Source organism: Vipera ursinii, assembly GCF_947247035.1.
Source record: "Vipera ursinii genome assembly, chromosome: 4".
Taxonomy (NCBI): domain Eukaryota; kingdom Metazoa; phylum Chordata; class Lepidosauria; order Squamata; family Viperidae; genus Vipera; species Vipera ursinii.
The window spans coordinates 59,791,286-59,810,586 of record NC_139514.1 but is presented as its reverse complement, the minus strand read 5'-3'; the positions used below and the strand labels follow the sequence as shown (position 1 = coordinate 59,810,586).

At 41.9% G+C, this 19,301-nt stretch overlaps 1 protein-coding gene across 2 annotated transcripts; it reads right to left on the bottom strand.

Moving 5' to 3' along the window:
* Positions 1-6,661: 6,661 nt before the first annotated feature.
* Positions 6,662-14,557, bottom strand: DYNLT3 (dynein light chain Tctex-type 3). 2 transcript variants are annotated; one of them, XM_083362916.1, is made up of 6 exons: positions 14,445-14,557; positions 12,863-12,904; positions 11,787-11,910; positions 10,811-10,888; positions 9,741-9,784; positions 6,662-7,274 (listed from the first exon to the last, which is right to left on the bottom strand). In XM_083362916.1, exons 1-6 carry the CDS (start codon positions 14,472-14,474, stop codon positions 7,266-7,268), a joined length of 327 nt encoding a protein of 108 aa, XP_083219042.1. In that variant the 5' UTR covers positions 14,475-14,557; the 3' UTR covers positions 6,662-7,265. The 2 variants fall into 2 exon arrangements, with proteins under 2 accessions (XP_083219042.1, XP_083219041.1); XM_083362915.1 differs by lacking the exon at positions 6,662-7,274 and having other exon boundaries at positions 7,799-9,784.
* Between the last annotated feature and the right edge of the window lie 4,744 nt (positions 14,558-19,301).

Sequence of the window (19,301 nt, the reverse complement as noted above, 5' to 3'; positions counted from 1 at the left end):
AATTCAACTGTGTACATGAGAGTAATTTTGCAAAAATTAAAGATTATTGTATAATGCTTATTATAGAGATTTTAAACACGCCCAAAATTTGGTTTTCCCCTAACTTTCATAAGTGTGTTGCTTGCTACCTAGGGTTACCAGATGTCCAGTGAATGGAATATGTCTTAAAATCAAATATAATTTGAGTGTCTTTTTTATTTATTTTTACTGTTTTCACAACAGTATTTATTCAAACTTTCATGTGTTGTGACTTTGTAAATTGTCTGCTCCCTTCTTTCCCTCATCCATCAATAGACTTCATAGCCTATTTTTATATTATTTCCTGATTCAATCAATCAGTTTCAATCCAGCACCTTCAAATCATTGTGGTCTGTAGATCACATGACATGTAATAACAATAACAATAACAACAATAACAATTATATTATTATTATTATTATTATTTTATTATTATTATTATTATTATTATTATTATTATTATTATTATTATTATTATTATTATTATTTAATTTTTATACCGCCCCTCTCCCGAAGGACTCAGGGCAGTGTACAGGGCAATACAATAAAATACAATATATAAAAATTAAAAGAAATATTAAATACAATAGCCCATTTAAATAGATTAATACAAAATGTTAAAATACCCCTAAACCCATCAGACCAGGCCGGCTTGTTCAAATAAATATGTTTTTAGGTCATGTCAGAAGGAGCGAAGGTCGGGAGCCGTCCGGAGCTCCACCGGTAAACGGTTCCAAAGGTCTGGCGTGCCCACAGAGAACGCCCTCCCCCTGGGGGCCGCCAGTCGACACTCTTTGACCGACGGCACCCTAAGGAGGCCCTCTCTGTGGGAGCGCACTGGACAAAGGGAAGTTGATGCCGGCAGCAGATGCTCCCGTAAGTAACCCGGACCCATGCCATTTAGGGCTTTATAGGTCGTAACCAGCACCTTGAATCTTACCCGGAGGACAACCGGAAGCCAATGCAGCTCACAGAGTAGAGGTGTTACATGGGAGTATCGGGAAGCCCCCACCACCACTCGCGCGGCTGCATTTTGCACCAGCTGGAGCCTCCTAGTAGTCCTCAAGGGCAGCCCCATGTAGAGAGCATTGCAGTAGTCCAAACGGGAGGTCATGAGTGCATGGGTGACTGTGCGCAAGGCATCCCTTTCTAGATAGGGCCGCAACTGACGCACCAGGCGAACCTGAGCGAAGGCCCCCCTAGTCACAGCTCCTATATGATCATCCAAGGAGAGCTGTGAATCTAGGAGGACACCCAAGTTACGAGCCCTATCTACGAGGGGTAATATCTCACCCCCCATAATTAACGATGGAATATTCTTAATTTCCCGAGACTCCGGCACACACAGCCACTCAGTCTTGTCAGGGTTGAGTCGAAGCCTGTTCCTCCCCATCCATACCTGGACCGCCTCCAGGCAATGGGACATCACGAAGAGGGCATCACTGGGGTGGTTTGGGGTGGAGATAAAAAGCTGGGTATCATCAGCATATTGATGATACCCAACCCCAAAACCACGAATGATCTCACCCAGCGGCTTCATATAGATGTTGAACAGGAGAGGCAAGAGGACCGACCTCTGCCCTCCTGCCAACACCGACTGCGAACGTCCCAGGAGGTAGGAGGAGAACCACCGTAAAACAGTGCCTCCCACTCCCAACCCCCGAAGACGCCGCAGTAAGATACCATGGTTGATGGTATCAAAAGCCGCTGAGAGGTCTAATAGGACTAGGACAGAGGAACAACCCCTGTCCCGAGCCCGCCAGAGATCATTCACCAGCGCGACCAATGCCGTCTCCGTGCTGTACCCGGGCCTGAAGCCCGATTGGTACGGGTCTAGATTCCTCCAGGAACAGAGCTGCTGTGCCACCACACTCTCAACAACCTTCGCAAGAAAGCGAAGGTTGGAGACTGGTCGAAAGTTGTTTAAAACAGCTGGGTCCAGGGCAGGCTTCTTGAGGAGGGGTCTCACCACCGCCTCCTTCAAGGCGGCGGGAAAACTACCCTCATTCAGAGAAGCAGTTATCACTGCCTGGAGCCAGCCTCGTGTCCCCTCCCAAGCCGAATAAACCAGCCAGGAGGGGCATGGGTCCAATAAACAGGTGGTGGAGCTCTGCCTCCTCATAATCCTGTCCACCTCTTCCGGAGTCACAGGGTCGAACTCCTCCCAGATGACATCGACAAGATCACCCATGTTCTCACCGTCAGACTCTGCCCAGTCAGAGGCCAGACCGGTCCGGATCCGAGCGATTTTGTCCGACAGATGCTGGCTAAACTCCTCGGCACGACCCTGCAAGGGCTCCTCCCTCACCTCCTGATTCAGGAGGGAGCGAGTCACCCTAAACTGGGCGGCTGGGCGATTATCTGCGGACGCGATGAGGGCAGCAAAGTAGTTTGACCTCGCTGTCCTCATCGCCGTGAGGTAAGACCTTGTAAAGGACCTTAGTCGCAATCGGTCGGATTCAGACTGGCTAGACCTCCAACAGCTCTCTAGGCCCCGTCTCTGACGCTTCATCTCCCGGAGCTCTGCGGAGAACCACGGAGCCCACTGGGATCTGCACTGGGTCAGGGGCCACATGGGTACAACTTGGTCGAGTGCCTCAGTGGCTGCCGTTTCCCAGGCTTCCACTAGGGCCTCGGCCGAGCTGTGAACTAAGGCGGCAGGTGGGGACCCAAGGGCCGCCTGGAACCACTCAGGGTCCATTAGGCGCCTGGGGTGGAACCATCTAGTTGGTTCAACAGCCCCACGACGGGGGTTGGCAAAATGGAAGACCAGCCACAGGAGATGATGATCGGTCCATGACAGGGGCGTAACAATTGGAGAGCCCCCACCCAGATCATCCAACCACCGGCCAGATAGAAAAATCAAATCGAGCTTGTGACCCCCCCCATGAGTCGGGCCCTGAATTACTTGCGCCAGGTCCATGGCCGTCAGGGAAGCCATGAACTCCCGAGCTAACTCAGATGATCCCCCCAGGGATGGCAGATTGAAGTCACCCAAAATTATAAATCTGGGGAACTCAATCACCAACCCCGAGAGGATATCGAGAAGCTCAGGCAGGGCTGCTGCTATGCGACTAGGCGAAAGGTACACAAGCAGCAAGCCCAACTGAGCCCTAGGGCCACATTTGTATGGTGAAATTTGAAAAGTGCATCATTCAATATTATTGGTAGCATGGTTCTTGAAAATAAAGATTTGTTGGAAGAATATTACAATTGAAAAACCAGTCTGTAATAGTATGAAAGAATGATCTTGAGAGTCTAGGTGAAGACATGCTGCCTAGGGTAGGGGTCCCCAACCCCTGGTCTGCAGACCGGTACTGGGCCGCAGGCACTTAAGAACCGGGCTGCACAGCTGGGGGTGCGCTGAAAGCGCCTCCAGGAATGTGGCAAGTCTGCAGGAGTCTGGGCAGGGGTGGGAGAATGGCAGGGCAGAAGCTATCTTGCTTTGTGCAAGGTCCTCCGACAGATGCAACATCTGAGCTCCACATCCTTCCTCCTCTCCCTCTTCCTGCTGTCTCTCCTTCTGCCTCCTACTTCTCTTCTTCCTCCTGCTTCCTCTTTCTCCTCTTCTTCCTCACTTTCCTCCTCTCCCATCCCCAGGTAGGCTCATGCTCCCTTTGTGCAACTCTCCAAGTTTGGAAGACAAACACACGCCAGCCCAGCTTGCAACCAGGGATTCCCCCGGTTGAAAGAAAAGTCTTAATTGTGGTTCAGTCCAAGCTGGGAATAAACATGGCGACTGCTTTAGGAAGAAGGTTGTAGTTTATTGAAAAGGAGAGCCAGACAGGAAGATGGCTCTGGCAGAAAAGAGAGTGAGTACATGTAGGGAGTGGGTTTTTATAACCTCTGGAGCCTTTTGTTTGGAGTTGTTCCTGTGGCATGTACTTTGACCTTGATGACTCTTAGATTTTTGGTGTGAGGGGTTGTTGATTCTAGGTGTCTTTGTCTTCTTAATCTTCCAGCTGGGGGCTTCTAACCTTTCTGGATTGTTTACATCTGCATTTTTATAGAGCTGGTTTCTGCTTGGGGGAGGGAGATTGGGGCTATTAAGAAAAACTGGGCATGCTTTTCTACCTCTTTAAGATCCTTTGAGGAAATATATTTTTCTGCCCTTTTAATATTTCCTTCTCTGGGGGGGTGCTGACTTCCCACACCCCAAAGCCTCGTTGAAGGGGGACCACCCCAAGGTATGTGTATGTGAGGGTGTCTTTCTCAGGGTGCAAATAGGGGCAGGGAAAAGCTACCTTTCACCCTAAGCACTGCATCTCCAAAGGATTCTCTCTCATCTGCACCTTTTCTAAGACTGCTGGGCTCCGTTGCACTTCAACTAGAGTTTTTTGCTTTTATTTTGATGGTCCAGATGCCTCGTATTTTGGCAACATCCTGCCTGCTTTTCGAGGTATAATTTGGTGTATTTCTGTGTGTGTTGTGTGTGTGTGTTCCTCCTTTCTTCCTGCAGCTCTGCAAGTTTGCAACCAAGCACAGTCCTACCCAACTTACGATTGGGGAGGGGGGAGGGGAGAAGTTACATTTCTCCTTAAGCACTGCGTCTCCAAGGGAATCGCTCTCTCATTTGCACCTTTTCTAAGACTGATGGGCGCTTGCGCAGTGCTGAGTTGGTTTGTTTCCCCCCCTTCCGCCCTTCATGGTTTTCTCAGCACTTCCTCAGCGTGCTGGGTCTTTGTTTTGTTTTGCTGGCAGGCTGAGATTAGGATTGTCTCTTTTCCTTCCCACTTTCTTAGAAGCAGAAAGTCACTGGTCTAATTTAATACAACAGAAATAAAGTGCGTTATTTATTTATTTAGAAAATTTACAATAAATGTAATGCACTTGAATCATCCTGAAATCTCCCCCCCCCATGGAAAAATTGTCTTCCATGAAACTGGTCCCTGGTGCCAAAAAGGTTGGGGACCTCTGACCTAGGGAACCGTGACATAAAAGGGAGACTAACCCACAGCTGCATAGTGGGCAGAGCCAGAGGCTTAGAGATTCTTCTTAAGTTACCATGCTATAAAGGTGATGGCCAAAGAATTGTTCTTTTGGACTTGCAAGATTGTCCTAATGCAGCTTTACAATTATATGACCATATGTCCTGTCTGGTCTACTTGGTAAGGATGACACAGTCTTACTGACACTGGGAAAAATAATTTCATATACTGTATATTTTTTGGTGTAACTTTTGTTGCAGATGCTAAAAAAATTAAAGAGTTAATATGTCCTTGTCCCCCACCCCCCCACCCAATTTGGCCTCCTTTCCTTGACCCATGTTTTCCTTTGCACTTCAGATATTTGGTAATCCTCTTTTTACTTCACCTGTCCCACCCCAATTGCCAATACTGTAGTGACAATCACAAAAAGAGTGTTCCCAGTAGAAACACTTAAAGTTATTAAAGGCCTAGAGAAAGAAAACAAAAGTATAGCAAACATATGGGAGAATGGCAGGGCAGAAGCCATCTTGCTTAGTGCAAGGTCCTCCGACAGATGCAACATCTGAGCTCCACATCCTTCCTCCTCTCCCTCTTCCTGCTGTCTCTCCATCCAGCCACCTCATTCTCTGTCGTCCCCTTCTTCTATTGCCCTCAATCGTTCCCAGCATTAGGCTCTTCTCCAGTGAGTCCTTCCTTCTTATTAGGTGGCCAAAGTATTTGAGTTTTAGCTTCAGGATCTGGTCTTCTAAAGAGCAGTCAGGGTTGATCTCCTCTAGGACTGACCGGTTTGATCGCCTTGCAGTCCAAGGGACTCGCAGGAGTCTTCTCCAGCACCATAGTTCAAAGGCTTCAATTCTTTGGCGCTCAGCCTTTCTTATGGTCCAGCTTTCACTGCCATACATTGCAACTGGGAAGACCATAGCCTTGACTATACGCACTTTTGTTGACAAGGTGATGTCTCTGCTTTTTAGTGTGCTGTCTAGAATTGCCATTGCTTTCCTCCCCAGGAGCAAGCGTCTTTTAATTTCTTGGCTACAGTCCCCATCTGCAGTAATTTTAGAGCCCAGGAAAATAAAATCTGTCACTACCTCCATTTCTTCCCCATCTATTTGCCAGGAATTGAGAGGGCCGGATGCCATGATCTTGGTTTTCTTAATGTTAAGTTTCAACCCAACTTTTGCACTCTCCTTCACCCGTAACAAGAGGCTCTTTATTTCTTCTTCACCTGCCATTAGAGTGGTATCATCTGCATATCTTAGGTTGTTGATGTTTCTTCCGGCAATCTTAATTCCAACTTTTGATTCATCTAGCCCTGCCTTTCTCATGATGTGCTCTGCATATAAGTTAAATAGGCAAGGCGACAGTATACAGCCTTGCCGGACTCCTTTCCCAATTTTGAACCAATCAGTGGTTCCGTGTCCAGTTCTCACTGTTGCTTCTTGGCCCGCATACAGGTTTCTCAAGAGACAAATAAGATGGTCTGGTACTCCCATCTCTTGCCACCCTAACCCTAACCCTCTTCAATAAGGCCAATTTGCAGAAAAACCTTCCAGAAAGTTGTTAGAACGGTGGATATATATTAGGTGAAGAATAATTCTTAATATTAGGAAATGATTGAATCCAAAATATCAAAAAAAGCCTAAAATAATCTGAAAAAGTCACATCCCAATCAAGAATTATGTCATTAATTTATTTAAAAAAGCATAAGTGACAACTAAGGCAGATATAATTTATTTAAGTAAAAACAAAATGTAGCTGTTTTAAGACAAATATCAATATAATTATAGTGCAATCTTGTCAGTTTTGAATTTCCGAATCTCGGTATATAAAGTAAGTTGACAGCAAAATTGATTTTTAAGATACATTATAAATACATGAAATCCAATCAAAATATTCTCATTTATGAAAAAAGGTGGTCATGTTTGTGTGTGTGTGTGTGTGTGTGTGTGAGAGAGAGATATTTCTAAAAGTGTAATTCTCTGATTTAAGTTGATAGTCCAACAGATTAAACAGATTATCATCCAGTACTGCTGTAGTCTTCAAAGATCTTCCTCTTGTAGTCTTCCTTCACTCACCTTCATCCCATTTTCATTCTGCCCACTGCCTTCATTTTCTTTTCCCTTCAACTTTGCCATAGTGTTTTTTTCTAGTCCATCATTTGCATACACCACATAATAAAAACAGCTAAACTTTTGTTTGCTGATAACTGCCTCTGGAAAGAAATCAGTCTTTATTTCATCCACGATGCAAACAGGAGTCTATTATATTTGCAGCTTTCATAAAACTTCCAGATTGTCTTTTGCTACTTCAGGAAAGCGATTAAAACATCTTATCACAAGAATAAAAGCAAAAGAATGAATCTAGAACTGTGATACGATATACAATGAAATAGTTTTGGCTTTTGTGTTGCAGATATATGTACTAATTTCAGAAATAAGGTTCACCTTCGATTATATAACAATCATTTGGGCTATACTGCTAATAGTAGTAAATTGCAACAAATTCATTATAAATATTAAGATTCTGATGCTTTAAATCAGACGTGTCAAACACAAGGCCCGGGGGGCAGATCCGGCCCGCAAAGTGTTTTCATGCGGCCCGCGAAGCCATCCTGGAAAGAGTGAGGGAACGGCCCCCGCTGCCTTGGACCTGGCCCAGAGACCCTCCTTCTGCCAGAGACCCTCAGATCTGTCCCACTCCTGCCCAGGCCCCCATAGGCACCCTTGATGCGAATGATGTAGAGCTGGCCACGCCCACCCAGTAGGCCATATGCACTCTAGCCATGCCCACCCAGTAGGCCACGCCCACCCCAGCCACGCCCACCCGGCCCCTTGAGGGCAACCACAATGCTGATGCGGCCCTCCATGAAATTGAGTTTGACACCCCTGCTTTAAATAATGTTAATATAAAACCAAATTCACTGCACTAGTCAAAAACCATTTCTAAAAATCTTACAACAATATTAATTAAACCTGATATTTTTAAAAGGCCAAAATAAGAGTTTGGTTTCATGATTCAAATGCCTTCTAAACAACACAGTAAGTGCATGAAAAGCTAAAATACTAGTTCCCGAAACAAATATATCTGCAGAAATGCTTAATTTTTTTACAGTTTTCCTTTAATGGAATTACTGCCTTGATGTTTTTTTGTTTATTAGACCTAGGAAGCATCATAAATACTACTGATTTTGTCCATATTTCCTTAACAGTTAGTCTCATGGTTTTCAATTAATTTACTGTCAAATAAGCTTTACTTTAATAATGCCAGAACTATTAAGCAAACATAAGCAGCAGTTATTTGGAAACAAACTCTACTAAGTTCAAGAGATTGTCAATTAAACATGAACAGAGCACAACTATTGTTAATTGTTCTGTAGCCTCATACTTATATTTAAGTGCATTTTAAAATATAAAGCCTCCTTCCACACTTGAATGTGTCCTTTTAAGTCCAATATATGAAATATTATTCTAATATTATTCTAATGATTTAAGGCACAATGCTATTCAAGGACATAAAGGAGAAAAGGTGGCCCTTACTTAGAAACATAAGAATTGAAAATATATAACAAACAGGTAACATAATAGCTGCATAATTGTGCCTCAGTACCTGCCTGAAAGATCACAATGCTATTTTTCCATGATTTTTATTGATGCAGCAATACTATACACCCGGGTTCCCAACCCCTGGCCCGTGGCCCATACATGTACAAAGCTGCATTTGTGAAAAGTGGCACACATGCAAGAAACCATCCCACCACCCTGCCAATCTGCAGAGTAGAAAGGCTGGGGAACGCTGCTGTGCACTATTTATCAATATCAACACTATACAAGATTGTCTGAATTTTATAAATAAGTCCTAAGAATTTCATCATGGTGAATTCCAGCATGAAAACTACATTCACTTATAAAATATTCATGCCCTGTGAAGAAGAACATATATACTTTGTATTGGGGGATATTCTGCATTCTACAAGTAACAAAAAAACTCTTAAAATTTGTTTACCATTGTTCTGTTCATTTACTGTATATATCTTTTGACTACATAACTTTTAAAAACAGGTTTTCAAAACCTAAATAATAGGTTTTGAAACTTACTGTTTTGTGGAAACTTTTCTCCATATAAGTTTAAAGCACAACCACGGAATCCTTCAATGGTGTGCTTTCTATGGCACTCGATCAGTTCTCAAGAGACCCAGTTCAGTTCTCTCTTGTGCCAGTTTCTCGGAATACACAAAATTTCAGTAATCAAGCTGAAGCTTATCAGTCGTTATTTTGAGAAATACAGAAGTCCTGAAGCAGGTTAAAAATCTCGTTCCAAAACACTTAAGATCTGTCACTTAAGCAAAATATATGTCAACTTCTGATATATTATAAATAATTTATTCTCCGAGCATTTCTCCTAATTACCTATATGTGAAGTATTGTTGATAATCCAGCATATTTTTGTTTTTGAATAATTATATTATTATTATTTGCAGGACAGAAACACAAAACATACAATTATAGCATACTCAAATGTTTGCCTTTTAAAATCAGCATATATATGTATGTATATAGCCAACTCCCAGCTGACAGAAAAAAGGCTTTAGAATAATATAAACATTTTTTGCAGAAACATTTTTAAAAGCACATTTCCTTTTTTCCTCAGACTTAATAGTATCTGTTTCATAATTCTTACAGTACATTCTGAGTATTTCATAATTTCTAATTTAAAAGGCTTTGGGATGATTTATTTTACCCAGTTTACAATCTTTAATCTTTGCTACAAGTTTATGGCCACAGCAAAGACACTAACCACGCAGTTCATTGTTCTGTTTTCCCATCTGACTGTGCAAGTACCTGTAATGGATTTAAAGAAAAATAATGATTAGATACCTTTCAATTTGCAAAATGGCAATCTCTAACCAATATTTTATAGCCTATATTCACCCACAGGAAATAACAGACATCTATTTCATGGTCATATTGGACTGTGCTGTTTTTTAGAAAGTATCTCTGAATTTCTTCAGCCTTGCTTCATATATTTAAGATATCATGACCTTGGTTCCAATACAGCGTAAGTTGTGATGCGCTTTATTTGTTTGTTCGTTCATAGATTGAGATTCTACGGGTCTCTTACAAGTCAAAGTAATCTAATTAATGCCTTTCCTATTTTACCTCACAAAAACCTTGTTAGGGTAAGTTGGGATGAAAGGAAGAATGCATGCCTACCATAAACCAGTGAACTTTAGGATAGGCTAAAAGAAAGCTGAGATTCAGAAAAACCAAAAGATGCTAAGGTTTACCACATTTTGTCAATCGAACTTTTGTTACGATATAAACCATGCACTAAATCACAGTAAAGCTACTGTACAATTTATTAGTTTGGGCTCAACAAATTGTGTAAAGACAGCCAACTCTGATTTGTTCAATAAATCCTGGTAAAACTCTAAACCAGGGGTGTCAAACTGCCAGCACGCGGGCCAGACATGTCATCCGGAAGCCGCGCCCACCCCATTACCAGCAATGGCAAAACCATCCCAATACACTGTGCGACATCACGTAACATCGCGGGTTTGACATGTCTGCTCTAGACTAATGTAATTGTGAACCCAATCTTTGTAACAATGAAAATTGCATAAAACTGCAGATCATAGGCATCACTTCCAATTATGTTGTTTCAGGGTTTAGCCAAACAACCTTAATTTCAATCACTAGCAATATCTGTACACTATGGGAGTTATCAAGTTGTATTTCAGCTGATTCAGGATGCCTATGGTCTGCAGTTTTGTGCACTTTTCATTATATACTTTCATTAAAAATTGAAGTGATGTCTACATTACATAATTTAACTGATGCTTTTATTTGCTGCAGCTTGATAATTACCATCAGTTGTGGTATCCCAAAAACATGAGCTTGCAGTATGCAGACCAGCCCCACACTTCTGCATCACAGCACAGGTCACTAATGGATGGAACAAAAATTCAGCATTAATTAATAAAACAAAAAACTGATAAATTATTCAAACTTGCAGACTTTTCTAATGAAGATTTCATTGGAGTTGGGGATAAAGCCCAGCTAGAAGAAAAGCTTCCATCATTACAGTGGCAAAGTTTACATGAAAATCTTCCCCCAACAATTAATTATCCCAATTATGCTACAAGTTTAAGTTCTTTTTTCAGAAAAATTAAATTGAGATTCATTTCTTCTACTCCTTAAAAAAAATCTTTCCATTATCAATTCTAGAGATTTTAATTAACCCAATGAGGATAAAACCAGCTAACTTTCCCTTCAGCAAAGAATTCTTCCTGGTACTTTTAATTTTCTGCAAAATAAATCACTATTGCACTTAAAAGGCACAGCATCTAAGCATATCTAAAAATATGAGACCACTGGCTACGAATACTTTAGTCCAACAAAATTAAGTAATACAAGATAATACCAGATTTGAGACAGCTACACAAAAATTGGGTTTTCTACAGCTCTATTACTGATTTAAACATATTCACTGGGGATATCTGGACATGCTTCTGCTTTAAAATATTCTACTCTATAACATAATTTTAAAAAACTCTTCTTTTTTACAACCCTGTAATCCCTTAATTTGGTAATATTGGCCAAAAAAGATTAGCAAAGCTCTTTCTTTGCATTTCTCCTGCTCCTTTTATATTTGTTTCTGCTTGATGGTAAATGAGTGTTAAATCCTAATTCCACATCACTTTAAATATGTCTTCTTGATTATAGATTTGAAGTCTCAATACACCTGGAGAGAGATTCTTGACTGATTGCTTAGGAGAAGCTATTAGTATATGCTCTTTAGTTTTTACCCAGAGTACTGTACTGTATATTCACAATGTCTTACCAATATACTTATATGTTTTTCCCAGTTTTACCAGATTTGTTAGAGACTGTTCTACGACAGCTGCAGTCCATTTATTCACATTGTCATGGTTATAATCTGCCTTGCCCAGAACACCTTCTATGCACTGAAAAAGAAAACATTGTATTTTATTCTTTATGATAAAACAAATATATAAAAAAGAAAAAGTAAAAGAACAAGACTTTTATAGAAATATAAATGTAAATATTTCATATAATGAATGGGAAATAACTCAAATGTCTAATTTACAAAAGCAATCAGTCAATAATCCAAGTGTTATCTCAACCTGTCTAAAATATCTCATTGTGTTGAATTTACATATTAATGCAACAAATAAAAGCACCATCTTGTTTTCACAATGCTGGGCTGCTCTGGTACAGTTGTAAACATCATATGATACAGATTCAATTTTCTAGTTAAACACAAGAAAAGGCTACACCACAATACCAGAAACACAGTTTGCCATCTTTACAAAACAATTAAGTAGGCATATTACTACCAGTAAAGAATTCAACAGAACACTTGTTGCTGTGTAATGCTGATCATAATTGGCTCAGATCCTGAACAGCCTTCTCCTGACCCAAAGGAAGTTTTCCAATCAAAGAAAGATCTCCAATCTACCACACAATTCTGCAAATTAAATGGGTAAACAACAATTTTCACCAATTCATCTTTCTCCTCGCATGTAGGGTATCACCCACATCCAATTATACCTTAGTTTGAGAGTATAGCAAGCTACAGGAAACAGAATTCGCAGAAATAACTTTCTGCTAGTGTGTATCCTCTGATGTCCAAGTTCCACTCATAGACATTTAAAATTCAATCCATTGTCCTGATATTAAAATGTTAAAAACCTGAAACATCTATTAAATTTGAATGCAAAGTAGGGCTATCACCACATCTATATTTATTTCCAAAAATTCAATGATACACCAAATTGAATGCATATAGGACTATAGCCCAAGTCTGTAAGAGATATCTATCATTTCTATTTTTAATAGAGATTCAAAGAAAACATATCAAATGTATTTTATTTCCAAAGCATAAATGTAACTCACATCTTTAATAATATTGTGGGCTTCTTCAGTGTTAAAGATCATCTGTAATTATAATATAAAAACATACAGATATTTTATTAATATTTTACCAAAATTCATCCAATTTAAGTGCACATCGATGTATACAAATTTAAATAAACAGTACAGCATATCAATTAACTTCAGAATACAAAAATTTAAAGGACACTTTTAAATATATATATATATACAACTTTTTCAAATGCAAAAGTCATAATCTTTATTCATACTGGTAATATTATTAATTTAATTAATAATATATAATTAATACATATATAACATATAATACATATATAACCAAGCATAATATCATATACTATAACCAAGTTGTTATATCTAACAAATATGTATAATATTACTAAAATGCAGTTTTAAATATATTGTTTAGCTGGGTTTTTAATTTCACTATGTCTATCTTGAAAAATCATAAACTAAAACTTGTATATTGTCCTAGAGAATAATACATGTGCAAGCGCTTTAGATCTAGAGGGGAAAAGATGCTCCAGAAAGCATGTAGTATCAATATTCAGTACAACTCCTTAACATCAAAGATCTGTTTGTGAGCCACTAATTCACTAATGTGAGCCACAAGAATTCATTAATGTTGCATTTGTCGCAATGCAAGGGATTGATGAGAAAGTCATGGTAGTGTTCCAAATCTAAGAAATTTATTTAAAAGAAATTTTAAAATCCAGCATTTTAAAATAGAAATGAACAGCAGAATCAAGCTTGCTGTGTTTCCCACTGAACTGAGTCATATGAAATGCTAAAATATGAGCAATTCGGTTTGTAAACAAAGGCGTATGTCTTAGTACATTATATAAAGTCAGTCAATTGCAGTCTTCTCAATAGACCATTATGAAGGAAATTACATCTTAGCATAATACCTAAATCCAAATCTGTGTATATACAGGGCAAAGGAAGAAATACACGCGGCAGCATGTCTGAATGGTGCCACATACACATATAAACGAAGCAAGGCAAAGTAGAGCAAGTGAGACTTTTGTCTTAACTCTCTACCTGGAAAAATGGTTTAGTGGACTACTGAGAATTCAAAGAAGTAATTTCCCCCATAGACAAATTAAAATGCTGATGAATCCCCTCCATCCCCGAAAGGCGCGCGCGCTAACACACACACACAGACAGAGACAGACACACACACACACACACACACACACACACACACACACAGAGTATGTCCTCGTGATACTTCAGGGCTGTCGCTTTGCTCCTAAATACACACACACACACACACACATGTCCTCGTGATACTTCAGGGCTGTTGTTTTGCTCCTAAATATAAAGTCTCACTGGCTTAGGGAGAAACGTGGGGCTGCCCAAAGCTTCAAGAACGAGCGGGCCTGAAAAGCTCGACCGGTCTTGTTATGCCGAGAGATCTATCATCTTTCTCCGAAGGGAGGTGACGCGAGCCTGCCTCGCAGCCCGCCTGGCGGGGCTTGGGAAAGCCGGCCTTGCGCTCCACGATCGAACAAGATCTACCCCGAAAAGAAACGGGATTTCGGAGGTTCCTGCAGACCAGCGCGGGAAAGAAGAACTGCACTACCTCATCGTTACGGGGTTGAAACTCCTCCATGGTTGCAGCGACGGTAGCAGCAGCCGCCTAAGCCTCCCGGTTCCCAGCCTCGCCCTTGTATTAGCTCAGCAATTCTACTTCCTCCTCCTCCTCCGAGCCCGGAGCACGAGAGTGCCTCTTTCTGCAACTCCCTCTGTTGGCTGCAAGGTTCCTCGTCTCCGAAGCTCGTTTTTAGGGGTTGCCGGGTGCTTGTTTGTTTGCAATACTAAAAAGCCTTAAATATTTAGAAACAAAGATTTCTAAACCTCCGGAGTCTTGGCTGAATATACTGTGCATAGGCAACATTGCATTTAGAAATTACCCAATTCTCTATTATGTTTATTCTGATCTAAGTTCAGTAATGTTTATGGCACTTATTGTAAAATAAATGGGCACAGGATCCCTATTTTAAATCAATGTGAGAAGTCAGCCGCGCCCCCCCCCCCAGCCAACTCAGAAGGAAATATTAAAAGGGCAGAATATTATATTTCCTCAAAGGATCTGAAAGAGGCAGAAAAGCATGCCCAGTTTTTTCTTAATAGCCCCAAGTCTCCCTCCCCTAAGCAGAAACCAGCTCTGTAGAAATGCAGATGTAAATAATCCATTCAGGAAGGTTGGAGGCCCCCAGCTAGAAGCTTAGGAAGATAAAGACACTTAAAATCTACATACCCGACTTAAACTCTAAGACAGGACATAATAGAATTAACCCACAGATGCCAAAGGGGTACACTCAGACTCAGGTCAAAAGTACATGACACAGGACATAAAAAGCCTCAAACAGGAAACAACCTCAAGAGCCCCAGAGGGTATAAAAACCCACTCCCTACATGTGGTCTCTTTTCTTCCAGAGCCATCTTTCTGTCTGGCTCGCCTCTTCAATAAATTGCAAGCTTCTTTCTAAAGCAGTCACTGTGTTATTTATTCCCAGTTTGGACTAAACCAGGGGTCGGCAACCTGAAACAGTGAAAGAGCCACTCGGAACTGGTTCCCTCATAAAAGGAAAAATTGGGTGCATGTGCATGCGCATGCGCAGAGCAAAAGGCTTGACAGAAGAGTGGAGCCTAAGGTGAGACATGCACCTGCTCTGCCCCCTCCGCTCTCATTCACTCGCCTTTGCTTGGAAAAGCTCTCTTGCTCTCATTTGCTCACGTTTTGTTTGCAAAACCTTCTCTCTTGCTCTCTCACTCACTCATATTTTGCTCTAAAAAGTTTCTTTCACACTTTCATTCACTCACACTTTGCTTGAAAATGCTTCTCTCTCGCTCTCATTCACTCACCAACTCAAAAGGCCAGCCGCGGCACCCCCATTGACTTCCATGGGGATGCTTGGCAATGAAGGGGCCAATTGAAACCACTTCTGGTAGTGCTGCTACTGCTAGAGACACTGGAGGTGCTCCAGGCCTGGTGTGGGAGCCACCACGCTCCCTGTCTTTGGCGGCTGTGGTGGTAGGAGCATCACCGCCTGCCTGCCAGGCAGAAAAAACAGGAAGGCGGCGGTTGTTGGGGCAGCCTAGTGCCCGGCAGGCAGTACTTGGCAAGAAGGCATGGGCGATGCACCTCCAGTGTCTTGGCAAGGGCACTAAGCTGCCGCAACAGCAGCCACCACTACCGCTGCCTTCCTGTTTCTTCCACCCGGCAGGCAGGCAGTGCAGTTCCTGCCACCACAGCCGCCAAAGACACTCCAGCGTCTCTTGGTGAGCGCACTAGGCCACCCCAACAGCAGCCACTGCCACCGGAGCAATTGCCCGGTCCTTGGGGCTCGCTGCTGCCATGGGGGCCGGCATGGGGATTTGTTTCTGAAGGGGAGGTGGAGGCTGACGGAGATGCAGCAGACCTCCAGTGTCTCTCTCGCCGCCGTCTCCACCACTACTGTCGTTGTCTTTCGCTACAACCGAACTCGGGCAGCCTCCTCCACCCACAGCAGTGGCATCTGGGGATTCTCCGGTTTCATCGGAACCAAGCAGCAAGTGGAAAAGTTAGCAGTAGCAGGACTACCGGGAGCGGTTTCGATCAGCCCCTTCATTGCCAAGCGTCTCCATGGAAGTCAATGGAGGCGCCATGGCTGGCCTTTCGAGCTGGTGAGTGAATGAGAGCGAGAGAGAAGCATTTTTGAGCAAAGCGTGAGTGAATGAGAGTGTGAAAGAGGCTTTTTAGAACAAAATATGAGAAAAAGAGCAAGAGAAGCTTTTGCGAGGAACGTGTGAGTGAATGAGAGAGCGAAATAAAAGCTTTCCTTTTATCCCTTTCTTCCGACACCACCTTCCCCCCCCCGGCCATTTCTCCCGAGTCACCAACCTTCACAGCTCCCTTCCGCTAGCAAGAACCATCTTTTTGAGTTTTTTACTCTTCTTTTTCCAGGATGAGTGCCAGCCCTGCTGATGTAGGAAAAGTGAAGCAGGGGCCCTGCTGGCTCTCCAGAATAGAGGGGCCACTTCCTAATAAATGCGGCTGATCAGTCTTAGTTTCTTCTGCAAGGAATGGTTGGGGGAGGGGTGCGTTTGCTTCACCCTTTCCTCCCCCAAAAGGTTCCCTGCTTGGAAGGAGGAACGTGAAAGGGGTGGCTTTTGGTTTCTTTCCTTCTAACGGACAGAGTGGTGCCCAATGGGTATTAGGGGAGGGTACAGATCGGGAAAGGGGATTGTGTCTTTCCTCATCCAGCAAAACTGGTAAGAGAAAGCTTGTGGGTTGACCAACTAACATTGGTTTGTGCTTAAATTGTAAGCCACCCTGAGTCTTCGGAGAAGGGCGGGATATAAATGGGATTAAAATAAAAAATAAAATAAAAATAAGCTGCTAAATCCCCTTTCTAGCGGACCCTCCTCACTGGGAAGAAACCTTGGCAATGAACAGATTTGGAGGCACCGCGCGCGCACACACACACACACACGAAAGAGAACTGGCACACCCCATCTGACCGACCCATTCACCTTTCCAGCAGTCCTCCTGTCTCTTCCTCTGCTGCCGCCATGTGCAGTCCGAGGAAGAAAAAAGGTTTGTGGGCAGTCCCACAAACAGCTTGTGGGAAGTCCCACAAACCAAAGAACTTCAACCAATCAATTCAAGCTTTGCAAGTTTTTTTTTCCATGAGAAGTTTGAATTGATTGGTTGAACTTTTTTAGTCCCACTTTTTTTTTTGGACTGCACATGCCGGAGGACTGGGAGCTGCATGAGACGGCTGAAAGAGCCACATGTGGCTCTGGAGCCGCAAGTTGCCGACCCATGGACTAAACCATGATGAAGACTTTTCCTTCAACAACAAAGATGTGGGTTTTTGTACATATACATAAAGTAGTTTTGAAAAACGGCAATTCCCATCTTAGGGAAGGCCTGGATTCAAATATCATTCAATTGAAGTGGCTTGAGTTGCTTTCAGCATAACAAGCATTTTGGCTTTGATGTTATGTGCAATTCGGGCTGCAATGGCTTGTTCAAAAAAATCATGCTTAAAAATACTGGGTGACTCACACTATTTTCGCAAAATTCTTAAACTTGATTTACTTGATCCAGTTGTTGGGATTTTGCATAGCACGTAACCCACCCAGCACTGGAGTCCATTGCTAAGGAAAATGAAGCAAAAATGAGGAAAAGTGGACAATTACATCATTTGCAATTTCCCACCTTTTGTATTTGCATCCCAACATTGTGGATATATCCTCAACCTATGACTACAATTGAGATCATATCTCCACTGCTAAGCATGGCAGTTGTTAAGAGTGTCATGCCTGATTTTACTACCTTTTTGCCACAGTTGTAGCAAATCATTGAATCACTGCAATCGCTGTGGTTGTTAAGCAAATTCAGCTTCCTCCACTGACTTTCTGATTGTCAGAAACTGGGAGGGTCATAAATGGCGGTCACATGACCTTGGAATGCTGCAACTGTCATAAATACATGTCCTGTTTCTAAGTACACAAAGTCTGATTACATGATCATAGGGTTACTGCGACAGTCATAAGTGCAAGAACCCCACTTCTAACTCACTTTTTTCAGTGCCATTGTAACTTTGAATGAATGCTAAATGAATGGTTCTAAGCTGAGGACTGGCAGTCCTTATAAAAAATGGGGTTTGTATTGCAAAATTGTAACAAGCAAACATTTGTCACTTGCCTCCAGGCCAATCTCCCAATGCTACATACCTGGGTTCGCATAACCCACCTGGTTAACTGTGGTTAATTTAAATAATAAATCATTTCAAATAATCTACATAATTAAAGCTATAGTCATATATTTCAAACTTTATTGTTTATATTTTAAACATGTATCAATCACATTACAGTCCATTTGTTTCTTTTAATCATAGCTTTTCTGAAAGCTTGCTACGATTTTCCTTATTTATATAAATAGGTATATTGGTTCTCCCATTAAGAGAATCTGCAAAAGAACAAATTACCGGTACTGGCCCTAGAGATGTTCTAAAGCAGGAGTTGCCAACGTTTGTGGGTTAGTGGTCCAGAGGGAAATGGAGGGACAGGCACCTTTATGCACACATTCATACACATGTAAATGTGGCTGCATGCACGTGGGTGCAAACGGGACTGTAAGGACGCGTGCTCCGCAAATGGGGCTGAAGCAGAAAAAGAAAAGAAAAATACAAAGATAATCACGAAATACATACATTATCAAAATGCATTACAAGTGATTTTTAAAAAGGTGACAAAAATCCAACGGAAAAAAGAAAAACTATACAGTAATATATTGTTATAACAGAAGCAGTTGCTGTTCTACATATATTTATCTGATGCAAATATTATGCAAGTATATATAGATTTAAGGGACGTGGTGGCTCAGTGGGTTAGGACGCTGAGCTTGTCGATCAGAAGATCGGCAGTTTGGCGGGTCGAATCCCAA